Source organism: Montipora capricornis, chromosome 3 (assembly GCF_036669925.1).
Source record: "Montipora capricornis isolate CH-2021 chromosome 3, ASM3666992v2, whole genome shotgun sequence".
Classification (NCBI taxonomy): domain Eukaryota; kingdom Metazoa; phylum Cnidaria; class Anthozoa; order Scleractinia; family Acroporidae; genus Montipora; species Montipora capricornis.
Window position 1 is genome coordinate 70208641 of NC_090885.1, and position 16679 is coordinate 70225319.

The 16679-nt window shown below is 39.4% G+C and overlaps 2 protein-coding genes across 2 annotated transcripts in view; both read right to left on the bottom strand.

The window, feature by feature from the left end:
- The window catches only part of LOC138041038 (NK1 transcription factor-related protein 1-like), a 25086-nt gene extending 18452 nt beyond the window's left edge, over window positions 1-6634 (bottom strand). Inside the window, exons 1-2 of the mRNA XM_068886813.1 lie at window positions 6336-6634; window positions 864-976 (exon numbers count right to left, since the gene is read on the bottom strand). The gene's annotated coding sequence lies outside the window, so the exon portion shown is untranslated. The remainder of the gene's footprint in view (window positions 1-863; window positions 977-6335) is intronic.
- Window positions 6635-13931: 7297 nt separating this feature from the next.
- Window positions 13932-15787, bottom strand: LOC138043860 (homeobox protein HMX3-B-like). The gene is made up of 2 exons (XM_068890351.1): window positions 15400-15787; window positions 13932-15213 (listed from the first exon to the last, which is right to left on the bottom strand). The coding sequence occupies exons 1-2, from the start codon at window positions 15641-15643 to the stop codon at window positions 14753-14755; spliced, it is 705 nt and encodes a 234-aa protein (XP_068746452.1). The 5' UTR covers window positions 15644-15787; the 3' UTR covers window positions 13932-14752.
- Between the last annotated feature and the right edge of the window lie 892 nt (window positions 15788-16679).

Below are 16679 nucleotides of genomic sequence, written 5' to 3' on the forward strand. Positions count from 1 at the left end.
GCTCTAATCTACGTCCCAGGAACCCAGGGGAGGGCGTCCCAACGGGCAATACCCCTCAAACGCCTCAGGTATCGTGCAACTTGCCTCTTCACCAAAAGGAAGTATAAGGCCATTAGTTTATACAACAAACACATCGTTTTTCCATCTTTACGAAGAAGAAACACCAAGCCAAGGAACAGTTTCAACACAGAATCAAAGTGATTTTCCCAACCTATGAAGGCGTCGTACTCTGTTTCGCAGAAAATCGAGTTCTTGATGGTAAAGTCATGGACACAAGGAAAAACCTAGGATGTTAAGGCTACAGAAAAGTTATTAAAAAGACTGGCTAATCTGATTATCACATTACCTAAATATTCTCCACCAAAAAGCAATTAGATGAATCATCAAGTTTCATGATATTTTGGCAACGTAAACGATCTAAAAATACAATCGAGGTGTTCATCGAGAGGGGGAGGAAAGCGTACTAAATAAGGGACTTTAGTTTTACCTAACCCCTTGAACACTGACGCTTTCCGTTCCTTGTCCATATGCACAGAAAAGCCACCAAATCAAAGTGCAGTTAATGCAGTTTAAAGAAAAACTGTCAACTTCGAACATTTGCATACCTAATAGCATAGTTACTAACTATGCTAATAGTTACAATCGATGGTAAATAGAGTTTCAAAGTTACTGAGAACAACTGTGCAGAATTCATTTGCCCGCGAGCCTCTTTCCTGTTTCACCTGACTGACTGCTTTGCAAACCGGAACTGTACTAATGATTCCGGTCTCCTAAGGCCCCAACATCAATGCCACTGAGAAGGCAAGAGAAAAGCTCTGATAGAATCCAAGTAATATATGTTTATAATCATATTTGCAACTTACTCAATTTACACCCCGGTAAGGTCTCTCCATCGCTCATCTAGCGGAATGAATACAGCCGTCTGTTTGAAGTGATTTCGACGCATCGGTTCTTTTTCCTCCGTGAACGGACTTTTCTGCCCAAAATTAACAAACAAAAAGAAAGCTCATGCTTACCAACGAGGAAATTTCGACATAAACAAGCATGTATATTTCACCCTTCTCTTTTAAAAGTTTTACAGTTGCACGGAAAATTTGGAAAATGTCGTCAGGCAGTAGATGTCAAAAGCAAAATGTAGAAGACACATATTTCGCCAAATTAAAGGCATCGCAAATTTCATGTTTTAGAGGACTAATTAAGACATCTATAGCCAATGAGATAAATAACTCTTGCTAACCGAGTTCGAAGTCCGTACTGTAAAATGACGGACTGAGTCATTAAATCAACAGGAAAAACGAGGATCCGTATTTTTACGGTACGGACCGAGGCTAGTAATGCCCATCATATCTCTGTGGTAACCAGCAGTGCGGGAAAGGAAACTGGTTGAAGGCAAGCGGAAGGTTCAACTGCCACAAAGATTGACGTGTCCAAATCTGACAAACGAAACCTTCTTCGCTGTTTGAAGTAGCTGCTTGCAAAATTCAAACAATTTTATAAGTTTATTTAACAGAAACGTTATGAAAACTTTGAGAAAGCTTTATCGAAATTTCAAATTTAGCAGACCGAACAGCAGGCCGTACTGTAGAATACGGCCCGCTAATTTAGCAAATCACAGCGCGCGTACAATGTGAGAGATACATAATAACTCAAGTTTACTATACAGCGTCTAAAAGCAAAAACAAAATTACAAATGTGGTTGATCATCGGTTGTCTGCCTGGTGCTACCAAATGCAATAGCACTATCATTTGACCTTGAAGCAAGGCTTCAGGCCAGTTTGTCAAACGACCATTTGCTCTTGACGTTGATGAAGAAGCTATTGCAAGGTATGATGTCACTGGCTAGAGGTTAGGGTTTTGGTTAGTCTCCCAGAAAACAAAAAAGACAACAAAAGGATAAAAACAACTGACGGACGGTTCTAAGGTACCAAATAATACCCAGCCCATGAGAGCTGCTAAATTGTCTGTTCTCACGGAAAAAGTGATTTTGTCATTGTAGTTGTAGAATATTATGGACCTGCAAATAAAGTTAGATTGTATGAATAGCGTCTTGGAAAATCTTCCGAAAATGTCTTTAGCACATAATGCCGCAGTCAAAGTAAATCCCCACCCACCCCATCCCCCCCCCCCCCCCCCGCAAAACCAGGGCAAATTTGCTGTCTGTGAAACAGATCTGGAGAAATAGTTTTGGTCCAATGTCCCTGCCTTCAGGAGCTTGTGAGAACAAAGAACGTCATATTAAAACGTAAAAGGAACAAATTTAATGCTCTTTACAAATCACTACTCTGGATGTCCACTGTGACAGGGGGGGGGGGGGGGGCGGGAGAGGATGTACTTTGACTGGTGCATAAAAACGTCACAAGCTTTAATCTTGGTGGAAAACAAAGTGATCTAGAGCCACTTTTTTGAGCTGAAAGAAAAGTAAATTTTTGGATAAGAATAAAAAAAAAACAAGATCAATTCCTAGAGGAATTGATTATGACGCCAACAAGACCGCAGTTTCTTTGACCAACATTGCCGCCCAAACTTTTTTTATGTGAAAACGAAACATAATTGTCCAAAATAAACATGCTCTAAGAAAAACCGGAAATTTTTATCCCATGTTCTACTGAACCTGCAAACTTTGTTCGAGGTCGTTGAAGATAAAACTACTAAAATTGTCTCTGAGCCGCTAAGCAAACGAGAGGTTTCCTTCCGGCTCAGACTTTTTGCTTTCAGGATTTTGTTTGGTTGGTTTTGAAACTCCAAGCCGACAGACAGTGAGAAGAGATTTCTGTTTCGAAAGGCAAAGATAAGACAGACGAAATTAAAATTGTTCTGTCAAGCGAAAGACCAAATTATCCTTGGAAGTTAACACTTATCTTTACTCTTCCGCTGCCAAACTTGATTTGCGTTGTGTTGTCTCGGAGAACTAACGAGCTGTAAATGAACCAAAAGACCAAATTGTCCTTGAAGCATGGGCTCCTGCCTTGAAGTCGACACTTACTTTACTCTCCCGCTGCCAAAACTAACTTGGTCTTGTCTTGGAGAACCAAAAAGCTGTAAATAAATCACCTTTTTAGCTGACAAAGAGACTTTGAAACGTGAATTGATCGATCTCATGTGAAATCCGAACAGCAAAAAAAAAAAAAAAAAAAAGGCTTGACCATCCGCGTCGTCCCCAAAAAATGGCGGGAAACCACTCATTACCAGTCTTTTCTCTTGAGAGTTGTTTGCTTGTATCCAGTCCTTCGCGGACACCCATGGCAACTGTCTTAAAAACACTATGTAAAAATGCATTCCAAAGGTATCTTTTCGCTTAAAAGGAATGAAAGCTTCAACAGGGAGCATCCCTGTACTTGCTTCTGTTTTTTTGCCAGCTTTTATAACATGTTCCAGTAAAGAGCGGGTTTCTTCAAGTCTTCCCTCCTTTCTGGGCGATTTGAAACATTCAAACGAAAGCTAAGTACAACAGAGGCGAACCACGCACATAGCTGGACAATCTTAACAATTGTCACTTGTAAACACCTAAAAACTTCAGGCGGCTTCGAAGGGATTCGAACCCGTGACCTTTGCGATGCTGATACAATTCTGTACCGACTAAACACCATTATATTGTTGCATTATGAGCACTATTGTAATGTGACATTGTTATATACCTAGACTTTCACTCAACGAAGCGAGCACTGTGATTGGATGATTCTTGGTCACGTGCCCCTGATCAAAATTTAAATGTATCCCGACCGTTACCCGGGATACAATTCCGCAGTTTTTGCCCGCTCCGGATGTTTTGCTGCAATTGTTCAAGGAAAAGCACTTAGTGTCTGGTTCCTCGGGAAACTAGTTAGTTTTGTTTTCCCTCGAGTCCTGGCCCCAGTTGTTCGAAGGGTGGATAGCACTATCCGCTGGATAAATTACTATCCACTCGATAACTCAATTGGCTTTGCTAATGTTTATCTGCTGGACAGTGATTTATTCGGTGGATAACGCTATCCATCGTTTGAACAACCGGGGCCTGTTTCCCTCAACTTCGTCTCGGGAAACATCCGGAATCTAAAAACTAACTGTTTCCCTCGGGACCATACACTAAGAGTATAATATTGTTAAGATTGTTCAGCTAAGTGCGAGGATCACTTCTAGATTCGGTCTATAACCCGCACTCCAAATATACATTTCTTTCTTTGACTCCAACACAGGAGTCCAATAAATTGACATCATCGCTGCTCTCCAGCGAGTGTCTTCATTGCTCAGTTGGTAGCGCATTGCACCGGTATAGCAGAGGTCATGGGGTCGAATCACGTTGGAGCCACCTGAATAAGTGACAGTTGTTTAGTTTGTCCAGTTAAAGGGGCTAGGTCACACTATTTTAGGTATATTTGTTTAATGTTGTTAATTATGAGCTCTAAACGTCAAATTGGCAGAGCAAGAGTCTTCCATTTGCAAAATCACGGCCACATAACAACTGAGAATGATTTTCCAGCTATGTAAATGACATTTTGATATAGACTGATATAAATTTGAAAAAAGGTGGGCCGACGTTTTTCAAATTTACTCAAATTCAATCCATTTCAATCCTCTCCAGTTTTGTCTATCCATGTCCCTTCTTGGCTTCCCTGTGTTTTGTTAGAGTTCTTCTATAGTTTTGAACAGTTATTTTGATATTTTAGTTAATTCTATGACCATTCGATCAGTGCTGAAATTGCCAAAAATTGCGTGACCTAGCCCCTTTAAGTTGGAGGGACTCTTCTATCTTTCGTCTATTACCCGTACTCTTCAAATCACCTTCAAATATGTCGAGTGTTGTTAAACCAAAACCAAAGTAGTTACTTTGGCCAATCAAAAAGGACGGAGACAATCCAGTAAACCAATCAACACTCGAAGTAATTACACGTAGCCGACACAAAGCGCGGGACAATGTGCAAGCGCCAGCCACGATTGATTTGGTTTGACCTCTGATTGGTTGAAAAAGGGGCGAGAAAACTTTGACCCAATCACTGAGTGAAGTAATGCAAAACCAAAGCAATTCGTACAATTACTTTCGACACTCGATTGAAAACTGCTCTAAGGTGTCTCAAGAGATCTTGTTATTAGAAGGATTGACACTACAACACTTTATCACTTAATAGCAATGTTACAGTACCATGGAAACATCAAATATTGCTGAACAAGATGCAGTCAATTTTGCGACGTAACAAGTTGCCATGGCAACAGGAAAGCCTTGCAAATACACCCTATATTTTCGCTTTAGTTGCCCATATCAGAAAAAAACGAATTCGGTGAGCCCAATTTTTTATTACACAAAAGTGATCAGCAGGCCAAGATGAAAATCTCTGCAAAGTTTAAAAAGATTCTGTGAAGCGGATTCAGAGGTACCTTAAATTTCCAATTATCACCGAGTTTGTTTTTGAGATATGAGCAGCTAAAGCCAACATATGGGGTGTTTTTGCGGGGTTTTCCTGTTGCTTCGGTAACTTTTTACGTCACAAAAATGACCGAATATTTTTCAGGAATAATTGGTGTTTAATATGGTACCTTAACATTGCAGTTAAGTGATAAATTGTTGTATTGTCAATCCTAGGTATGTGAAAAAAGACGTCTTCACTGTATCGCTATGCTAACATATTTTCCCACTGCTGCTAAGCAAAACTGGTTAGGGCTAAAAATTAAAAGTAGTTTGCAGTGCAAAAGTTTCAGGCACAAAGTTCTGGTAAGGTTCTATGCATCGCCTTTAAAATAGCTTGAAGCAGGAGCTCTTGCGATAAGAGATAGGTGTTATTGGTGTTTTCTTTCTGTCTACACAGAAAACAGTAAAAGTAAAACAACCAAGGGCAAAAAGGGCAAATGCTTAACCGGTTGGATCAAAGCGGTCATATAAGCCAGCTACATATCCGGCATTTCCTCCTTAGGTGATGCTTGTGATGATGGCATAAAATTATTTACTTAGTAATTTATCTATCTGTCTTACAAATTGTTGTTACTAAGGTTATGGTCCTAGAGAGAATGTTCCCCTTAACTCGTTTCCAGGGCTCTTCTCTGCCAGGAGTCTGCTCGTCGTCTCGGCCGATGAAAGCGTAGAATTTTGTTAACTCCTGACCCAATTTGGAATGCTATAGCAACAAGAGTGATGGACTCTTGTACAGCAATTATTTACCGCAAAACCATTTTATCTGTTACTCTAATGTTAAAAAGCCGCGGTTGTCCTTCACTAATTGTCAAATCCGCCCCATAATATCAACAATTTATGAAGTTATTAACACGATAATAAAGCCAATTCTTCCATGTCAACGGATAAACCGGAATACGTGCCCTGCATACGAAAATATTCAGCTGTGATCACTAAGATGCAAATGTACAACTACCGTGAAATTCAGTCGTCAATCCTCCTTCCAATGCTTTTTGTTCCACATTATTACGTGTCACGTGGGTATTTCTTCAGCTGTGAAGCAAACACTTGTAAGCTTTGATATGATTCTCTCACGGGCTGCCTGTTTCTATAGAGGCATGGATCCCATGCGTGGGTCACAAGAGGGACGCTGTTCACACTTTTGGTGACGAATTCTCATTACTGAGTCCAATTGCTGGAGCTTTCTCATCAACCAATGAGGCCTTGCAACAGGTGTCTCATCTTCTATAGACCTTCGAATGCAGCTAAGCACATTGAAGAACTTAACATTTCATCTTATGTTACTAATTCTACGAGTTCAGAAACCAATAAAAGCCACATAAAGTAAATACATGCTTTTGTTTGGTGTCATGGAGCGGATGAGTTATTTGGACAGCGGCCGCAGAGATTAACAAACAACTCTTCACAAATTACCCAAGGAATAAGTCGGATATATTTAGTTCTTTCATTTTAGAGTCTTTAAACGTAGTTGCCCTAAAGAGGAGTGTTGATTGTGCAGAAACGTATACGGAGTACCCAACTGGTGAAATTTAACCTAAACGAATTCAATTTATCGAGTTGTCTGATATGTTTGCAGAGTAGGAAGAACACAGATGACAATCCCTTCCAACAGGTTGGCGTTAATGGTCAATATAATGATGAGAGAAATCTCACCTGGGCTAATATTGACAATACACAGAAAAACACTATACAAACAAAGAGTATTACGGCTGGTTCCCGGGGCTGGTTGTGGAGAAAAAATACAAAAAATATGGAGAAAATTGGTTCACATTTTCAATCTGTTCCTCCGGCTAAAAATGTAAACCGGCACGGAGTCATTTCGACAGAGCTTTCAATTTCTACCGCATCGTGCCAGTTTAATCATGTCAAATTTGCCACTTACATATGCAACATCAATCATTTAAATTAAAACTCCAGAGGAAACAATATTATTGTTTGATGGCGTCTTTTTAGCCAAGATTTTTTTTTAGTTAAGACACTGACATCTCTATGCTATTTGAGCAGAAAAAAATTTCTAAACGATGTTCACCTAAACGCGGCTATAGTATAATTTAAAATCTATAAATCCATTCATCTGTAGGCTTGGGTCTCGCGTTTGCATTGATATGAAATCAAACCAAGATTAAACCCTTTTTTTCCGAGTTGAAAAACTTTATTCTGATTTCTTACAAGACGTACCTATAAAATAAGCTAAAATAAAAGTCACGTTTCATACAGAACCCAACAGAAGGTAATCGAGTTTGATTCTATATTTCTCCCAAGACAACAGCAACTTCATTCAAGTTTTATTCCAAGCAGTCTAAATCTAAAAAATGTCCGTACGCAATTTCTCGTTCAAAATTGTGACGCATAGGAGCAGAAAAAAAGTAAAAAGAACACCTACGCTGCATCTTCCATATTTATTTTCGTGGGATATTTTGGAGGTACAGTCCCTCTTTGTAACGTTATGTGGGGTATCTAGAATTGTACATCGTCCGTCAATTTTAATTGTTCAGACGAATCTGTTATAGATAACCAAAGCTAGCTACATAGCTCTTCATCATATTCTTCCCTATTAAATCAATCAAAGTTCGATAGGAATAAACGGCATTACATCTTGATAACAGAAATCCATTTTTTGGTTGGCGTTTTCATTCCACAATTATTTTAATGGTTAGTTTGACAAAGACAAGAAAACTAGCCAAATTTACCTACTATCAGAGAAAGGTTTTGTGAAACAACAACCGTGACGTCAAGTGTCCAGGTCTCTTTTACCTAAATAATTCAGTACGTTCGAGCTATACAGTTAAATATAAGAAGAACAGCAAGCATTTTTAACATCATTGACAATGAACCCCAGATGTAAACATTAAAACACTAGATAGCCCGCAAAGGAATAAAATTTTTGAGCACAGAAGCGAAACACTGTAACTGACCGTTTGATCGTCATTATAAACCATTTTCTTTCGACCACTACTAAAAAAAACAGAGCGAATTCACAATTATGTCCCCAACCCAAATTACTACTGCACACTCTTAATTTGTTTGTTACAAACAAAAGCGCCAAGTTGCACAATAAGGAGTCTTAGGGCTCAGCTAAACCCTGTTCAAGTAACCGACCCACAGATTGTATCAACACGAACTGTTTTTAAGGCATTTCAAATTAAGCTTGAAGTTCTTCGTCAAATTAAAGCAGTGTCATTGACATAGTCAATTTTTATGCCACAAATTTACACGGTAAGAAAAAAGAACACGCAGAGGTTCTCCAAAGATCGACTATGTGAGAGAATCACGATAGATTCCATTTGCACAAGATGCACATTAACTGGTCTAAAATGTAACAACAACAACAATAACAACAAAACATATGAAAAAACGTGTTTTAAAAAAAATGTAAGGAAAACCCTTCTTTCAACAAAATCAATCTCATCCAGTCAAATAGCCATTATAGGATTTTCATTCCCGCTAAATTTGGAGCTGCCAAACTACTAGGCGCTTATGTTCTCAGGATATTCAAGAATTCCCCGACTCTACACATCTTAGAGTTGAAATCGGTTCGTTTAAACCAGTCTTCTTTACAAAGTCTGTCTCTTTTTTACTGAGAATCATGCCATGGTTCGTTGAGACATCTTAAGTGGTCTTCGAAGCTCCTGTTCACTTTCCTCGTGAAAAGGTAAATTTGGTTCCCCTCCGTCCAATTTGTGAAACATTTCTGAAGGTGTAAGGCGATCAAAATTATGCATCCATACTCCAATGGCAACCTCAAAAACTTTAAGGCACCGTCATGAAGGTCTTCAAGGCTCCAATACCCTTTAATCTCTAGATGATCTTTTAATCAAGTCCAAAATTGTTTCCTTTATTAGTAATGACATCGTTCCAGAGGAGTTTCATGATATTAAAATCGAAGCAGAAATTCTTACGATGATAGCGTATCTTTGCTGGGCGTAAAAACTGTCGCCAGGAAGGTGAAAAAAATGAAAGGGCTCAGCAAAGATGTCATGCGGCAAAAATTGGGTGCTGATTGGCCATATATTTCGGTCTCAGACAGGAACACTACAGGAAACCGTGAACACCCAATTCAACTGACATGGAAATGATTCGTACAGGCGGCAAAAAGAAACCGCGAGGAGAGGATACTAACAAAGATAAAAGTACAAGGCAGGCTAGCGAACTCAGTGGAACGAACTGAGGGCAGCAAATGTGGAGAGGGCTCTGTAAAGGCCATTTGCGACACGAAAGAGGAAGATCAAACAATCAAGCAACAGTATAAGCCAAGGAGATGACAATCCGATAATTCGTGTGGTACAAATTCAATATCGTGATTTGCCAGCGGCTGGGATTGACCGAGGTGTCCACAATGGCGAAAGAGACGGCCTTTCTGGCGTTACACCAAAGTACCGGGCGCGATCCATTTGAACAAAAGTTCCGTCAAATGGAACAGAACATTCCCGGTAATTCCGACATTACGGAAAATGGTCAACTTCGGAGGTAGCCCAAACTTTTCGAAATAAACGATCCAAAAATTACGGCTCCATTGATTCTGAAGCGAAAATGCCTATTTTTTTTTTCAAATGGATCGCGCCCCAGGAAATTTCCGGTTATCCCGATATTTCGGGAAAATGGAAAACCTCGAGAGGTTGACCAAAAGTGAACGTTCCGGAAAAGACTGTTCCATTTGATTCTAGACAGAAAGTTTTCGAACTTTTGCCCAAATGGATTGCGCCCACTATTGAAGCAACCACTGAAGTTTAAAAAAAAAATGCCGTAAAAATCTCTACCGTTTAAGAAATTTTCGTGAAAGATCGTCAATAGACAATATAAGAGCAATGTGATTAAAAAGCAGGGGATGTCCCTGTATGAACAATGGGAGCAGGTTCAGTACAGAGGCAAGGCCGTCAAATGTAGAGAGAACAAAGGACCTCTCTTCCCAGATCGAGAATGAAAATTCGCAGGAACAGACCTGATCTGCCCGCTTTTTTGAAATCGTTTGACGAGAATGCAATCTCAGTATTACGTGTGTTTTGGTCGTTTTTTTTTTCACTCTCTTACGTAACATGCGCCTTACTAATAGTTGCCCAAAAGAAATGATATCTTTCTGTAATCCGAAGTTTTCTTTTAACAAAGCACGACGAAGAAAATCTTCAGGCTTTTTGTTTTCGCGGTTTTTGCTTCAGGCTTTTTGTTTTCGCGGTATTTTGAACAAAATCTACAAAGGAAGCAGATTCATTTGTTTAAGATTTTTTGCCAATGCTTGGGGAAGATTACCTTGCAACAACTTTAATTCAGTATATTACAAACGACAGACGTTTAGACAGTGTTTTTTTTTTTTTTCAAATAATATCATTTTTATATCCTAGATTAGGAAAATAAAGTCAATACCAACTAACACTGTTACGTTGGTAAGTTTAATTTTTACGGAATCCATCCTTTGCGAACAAAGCGAGTCAACATGGATAACTTTCCCATGCATCGGTGTCAAATAGGCGACCAATATTCAACATCCATTAGTTGATTGATTTTGGAGATATTCACCGAAAACACACAAAAGATCCAAATATTCACTAATTTCAAATCGGTACATGTATTTAAGGAGAACTCAGCTGGAAGCTAAATGTTTTGAATGGTAAAAGCTAAAAATTAGGTGCAATTATCTCAAATTGAGGGTATTAATACGCTGTCTTGTCGCCGAAAACGGCACCAACTGTCAAAAGCTTAGTGTCCCAGCCATTTATCTGCAACTGAACTTCCCGAAATTTCATGACAAACGTTTATACCTAAATAAATCGTCAAAGATGAAAATGCACAACAAGACTAAGTATCTGGAATAACCTTTTCAATTTATTAGATTATCTTAGCAAGTTAAAGTTTGGGACGCTTGGATATTTTTCAACATTTATCGCCCTGCTGCAAACCAGAAAACCCTTAATAGATGTTGTACCGCAAAGTTATGTCTCCCATTTTGAGAAAAACTTTCCGGGAGTAGCGATATTATCAATTTGTTCCTCTTATTTCGTATTTGCTATCCCCCTCAATTAAATGAGTCATTTTGGTGTATTGCATTCAGAACAAAGGAAAAACAAAAATGAAAGCAACTAAAAAACAACAAACATCAGGCCTAATGGCTAAGAAGGCCCCTTTTTCTATGAAAATGTCGTTTTGTCACGCGAGTTTTGAACTGCGTTTCGACTTGGAAACTGACCCGCGCAATCAGCGACGGTCACATGAGGTCTGCATTTTGCTAAGCAACGATTTGATTTCCTATGAATGCACTTCTATATCGCAAAGAGATTATCAAATGTTTCCTGCTGGCAAATGACCACCAAAAAATTAATGGATAATTTATATTCAATAAAAATAATCATTCGCAACATTCATGTAACTTAAGCTATGAGCATTAACTTTAGCGACGTGTATCGCCAAATTTGCCAGTAAACTAACTGCCGCACGTTTACGTACGTTTGCCGAAAAGCTAATCCGTGTGGTCAAGTTTCAAACGTAAACAACACTAAGAGTTTTGTAGATAACGCATTAAATTAAGCAAAAAGAATAATTAATATGTAAGGGATGCTCGTAACAGGCAAAGAATTAAAGTAAGATATTAGTATTGAATGGGGCAAAAACTGTGTATTTAATTTAATGACGAAGCGATTTATTTCTTTCTAAACGTTGAACGACGATTCCGCCCTGCCGGTGAAGCGTTGTGTAAAACAAAGTCACTAGAAAGAGAGATTGTATTTGCCATAAATTTTGGAATCTTTTTATGTTTAACACGTCAGGCAAATTAGTTTTCGGAAAAGATTAACAAATGAATGGCGTGCAGCTGCGACCTCAATATAATAAATTTAAAACAACCATGGTTGACTTTCAAACGCCTACAATTTCTTTATCACCAGCGATCGGGTTGACAATGAATCGATGAGAAAAAGTACAATTCAAAAGGAGGTTTGGATAATTTTGCAAATTAAACCCGCCACAGTTTATGACGCGCTGATTAAGCTTGGAAATGCACGACTCGGTGAAGTGATCGTACAAGTCAACAAATTTAAAGGCTGCACTACTCCAATTGTTGGTTGTTCTTTTTTAGTGTTAATGACTCAACGCAAAGCGTTTTGCTTTGCTGGTTGCTGTTAAGTTTTGAAAAGGGGGTTAATAGAGTTTTGTTATGGATTACGATCACTGAGCTATCCCGCTATCTAAGCATATTCCATAGTCATTAGAAAGAACGACTCTCCTTTGAAAGCACTGAATTGTTTTCAAAGATCAGCGGGTTACTGCTTGATCGCAAGAAGTAATCTTGCACTCAAATGACTGCTCCATTCGTTTAAAAACTATCTCTTGGCACGACATGGAACTATTTTCTATTAACCCAGAACTTCCTGTTTCAAAGCGATAAGCGAGCGGTTCAATGTCAAATTGCAGTTGTTATTTATTCATGGCGGCTATTGAGAGTAAATAACCCAATATCGCTCAATATTCACCTCGCGTGCAACACTTGAATCTTTATACACCGAATAACCATGACTGCCTTAAACTTAGCAATACAACACAATTTATCTTCTGCTCCTTGCCTTTTAGCATTCATAACTAAATATCTTGGCCACTTGTTACTGCCTTGGATCTGTCCCAGGTCAATAATGATAGCATTTAAATTGTCAATTTGTCCAAAACATCAAAGCCTCATAAATCTTTCATCGTCTTTGTTCATGACGTGAGATTGTCTGTTGCCTGAGCGTTGGCCAAGTTCCCTCGTCGGTCTCCAGTTTTCTCTTCTTCGTTTATTGCAATTTTAACCCTTTTTAAAACCGAAGGATCCTGTCGATTTCTACTATCCAATATTTTTCTCTCCTACGCGCGTTATGCAAAAAGTTGAGTTCCCTTTTCCCTGACACTAAAAATTGACGGGGTACCAGTGACTTGCTACTTGCTTAATTCACCTGTTTCAAAATGCCATGCGGTTTCAAAATTGTCAAGCCTGAGCAAATTCAAGGACGCCAATTTAGCAAAACTGCGTCAAAACACGTTTCATTAACCTACAATTTAGTGGGCGGATTAAGAGCTAACAAGATAAAATTTGTTCCAAATTGATTCCCTCGCGCAAAACTATTGTAGCTAACTTTCCTTACGCAGGATTTATCCAAGTTTCAGTCCATGACTCTTTAGCTTTACGCTATTTCCTTTTTATCTTCAGATCAAAGCAATAATGAGCAAAAGCTCTCAAGTCTTTTACAAATTCTTGATAACGATTAGGAATCAGGGCCACGTTCATTGTCATGTTAAATCCTTATCTCTTCTGTGGATTGAGACCAAACACCTTTTTCGCACCTTTCGGTACCTTAAACGCGGAATAATTAAGTTTTACCCGCCAGTAGTGAAGTAATCATTAACACCGATCTCATAAAGAAATGTCTTTAACTGCCTTTGAGAAGCACTCCGCACTTTTCCCAAAACAGACGTAGCTTCTTCAAACGGAGCGCATTTCGAATGCATCACATGAAATGGCATTTTCAACATAAAACAAAGCTTAGACAGACTAGATACGCTCTTCACATTCGAGAAACTTGTCAGCGATACGTAATTTACAAATTCATTCTTTTATTGTAAATATTTGACTACAATTTGACACGTATTTTACAAATTGGACCCACAAACCCTAAATTCATTAAATGTTTCTTCACCGAGTAAGTTCAGGGATAATGAATCCTAATAGAAGCTTCTCCGGTGAAATTTTACGAAGCTTTAGCGCATTTACAGTTTCTCTGGACAGTCTTTTTAGACATCCCGTATTTCGTTTTTGTTGTTGAAGTAGTGTTGCTTCTTTCTGTAAAATCGTCTTTTTTTTTTGACAATGCGACTCACTGTCCACAGCGGTCGTTCGATCGTAACAGCCTTCAATATTCCGTGCAATAAATAAAGTGGTCCATCTCTCAACTCTAATCGCTTCCAGTGTTGATTAAATAGGTGTAAATGACAACTGCAAACACTAAGCTATTCTTCATTACTACACCCTGTTCGTTTATAGCTATCTTAGCTCTGATCATTAAGGAAAACCTAAACTAAAAACCCCATACGAATGACTCGAGTGCTGCTGTCAGAGTGCAGAGATTCTACTAGTGTGTGATATATAGCTATGCACTTTTCAAACCGTTCAGCGAAACCGTCGACAGTCCACCGAGGAGAAACAGACTTAAATTAAATTCGATATTAGGCCTTGTGTCAGGTACCAGAAATCACTAGGTGCTCAAAATTGCTCAGGCGTTGTCCTAAAATTCTATGATTTTGGCAAGGAAGAGTGTCGCAGCACCTTAGTTCATGCAAGTGCAGTCTTGTTTTGTGACTGAGGAAACGACACGTTAGTCCGCATGCTTCCTCATAACCGACAAAACGAATGAATGACTATAGTATTGAAGACATTGGCGACGATCTTAAATGAGGAGGCAGAAATTGCGAATAGTGCTGAGGATACTGCATGCCAGGATAAGGCGATGGGTGAAAAAACGAATAAGGTGGATGGGCTGTGAGTTCGCTAGTACGACTCTGGTCTCGGTAGAGTATTGGCACTCGTACCATTCTCTGGTGATTTGCTTGCGCTAAACTGGCGGCTTCCATCTCCGCGGCTAGTTGCCTTTTCCACTTGTTTCGGCGATTTTGAAACCATATCTTAACCTGTGTTTCTGTGAGATGTAACTGAGCTGCCAGGCCAGCCCGTTCGGAAGAAGACAGGTAGCGCTTAATGTCGAAAGTGGACTCCAATTGATATACTTGGCTGCGAGAGAACACAGTCCTTGTCTTCTTCTTCCTTCTCTTCTTGATGCCATCTTTTTTGTCAATCTCTGAAGAGCGATCATCTTGATCTTCTGTGAGAGAACAAAGAGTACGCTTCGTAAAACAATATTCTTGCGCAGCTTTGCATGTCCAGAAACTGAACGTTGCCTTGGTGTGAGCTAAATAGCGCGAGACGGAATTGCTAGCCGAAGAAGTGATTTTTGTGATTCCTGACAAACAGGAAGCGCAAATCTTAACAATACTTGTAAACTACTGACCTTCAACTGACGTTCTACTCCACTCATCAAAGTCGTATGACATTCTTCGATCCATGTCTTTAGGGCTTTCATCTTGTCGATGAGTTTCCAACCCGTGCGTTCGTGGAAAGTCTAGCCGCTGTCTCTCGTGTATCTCTCCACCCTCGCTGCCTTCATTTGAATCCTTTCTGCCATGTTCTCGGGAGCTTCCACTGTTAAGAATGTTGGAAATAGAAAACGGGTTCGACCGCGTTTTCTCTTCCATGCTTTGGCTCGCTAGTGAGTGTCCGCGACTAGAGCCGAGGGGAATTGATGCACTAATCTCTCTTTAGCTTCAGAAAAGGCAAACAAAACTCGTTTGTGTTCGCTTGAATGCATTGAGGCATGCGAGGCGACAATTTAAGCCGGTGATAATGATCACGAATAAAAATGTCAAACTTGTTAAACGGCTGACATGCAAATGCGCCCCTGTGATTGGTCAAAAATGACGGCTAATGGAACCATGAGAAAGCAGAAATCGCCTTCTCCTCCCACTTCTATACAAAAACACAGTATAACCGATAAGCGGTGTCTGTGATTGGCTTTCGCCACTATCAATTAGTTCTAGACACGTTGTCATTCTAAAAGTGTTCATGTTTTGTCTTTTTCAATTGGCTGAGGGATAACAATTCGTCAATTACCTTCTTGGTGTCGAACTGCAATTGTGAAAAGCTTTTCTGTTAAAGGTATTCTTAGCTAAAGTGGACCATTTGTAAGGTGCATGCTATAAACGCAACGTTTAGTCGTGTGGTTAAGAGTTTGATTGGTCTCACGCCTATTTAAAACAAACATTCAACACGCCCCACGAATAGTGTCTGTAGAGCACGCTATGAAAAGAGTCAAAATTAAATCACCACCTCACAAAACCATTTATGATGGCCATAAGAGGCCATGTGTGAAATGTAGTTTTATAATATAGCTAAACGTGCGCTCGAGCAGTTTACATTAACATAACACGTTCCGTTGAAAAGATGCGCGTGATAAGGTAACAAATAATTAAGAGAGTCAGGAGCTTTTTAAAGAGAGTTCCAGGCGATAAGAGAGTGAAACCCCAAAAGGATGTGATAAAGAGAGTCGACTTGTGAAGTAATCTGAAGTGCTGCTAATGGTTTTGCGCCATTTGAGGCCGTTTCCACTCAAACGGATTTGATGACTTGATTATTGGCGAAAGTGACCACAGCTGAAAGTTTCATGAGATGCTAATGAAGTGAAATGCAATTGGGTGATTGCATTCTAAACCAAGTTACTTCGCCTAAGAGATA

Excerpts from the sequence above, each read along its gene's own strand:
- LOC138043860 (XM_068890351.1), bottom strand. The coding sequence starts at position 15,643 with ATGGAAGAGAAAACGCGGTCGAACCCGTTTTCTATTTCCAACATTCTT. Across the intron at positions 15,214-15,399 it reads GAGTAGAACGTCAGTTGAAG|AAGATCAAGATGATCGCTCT; the intron begins GTCAGTAGTTTA and ends GTTCTCTCACAG.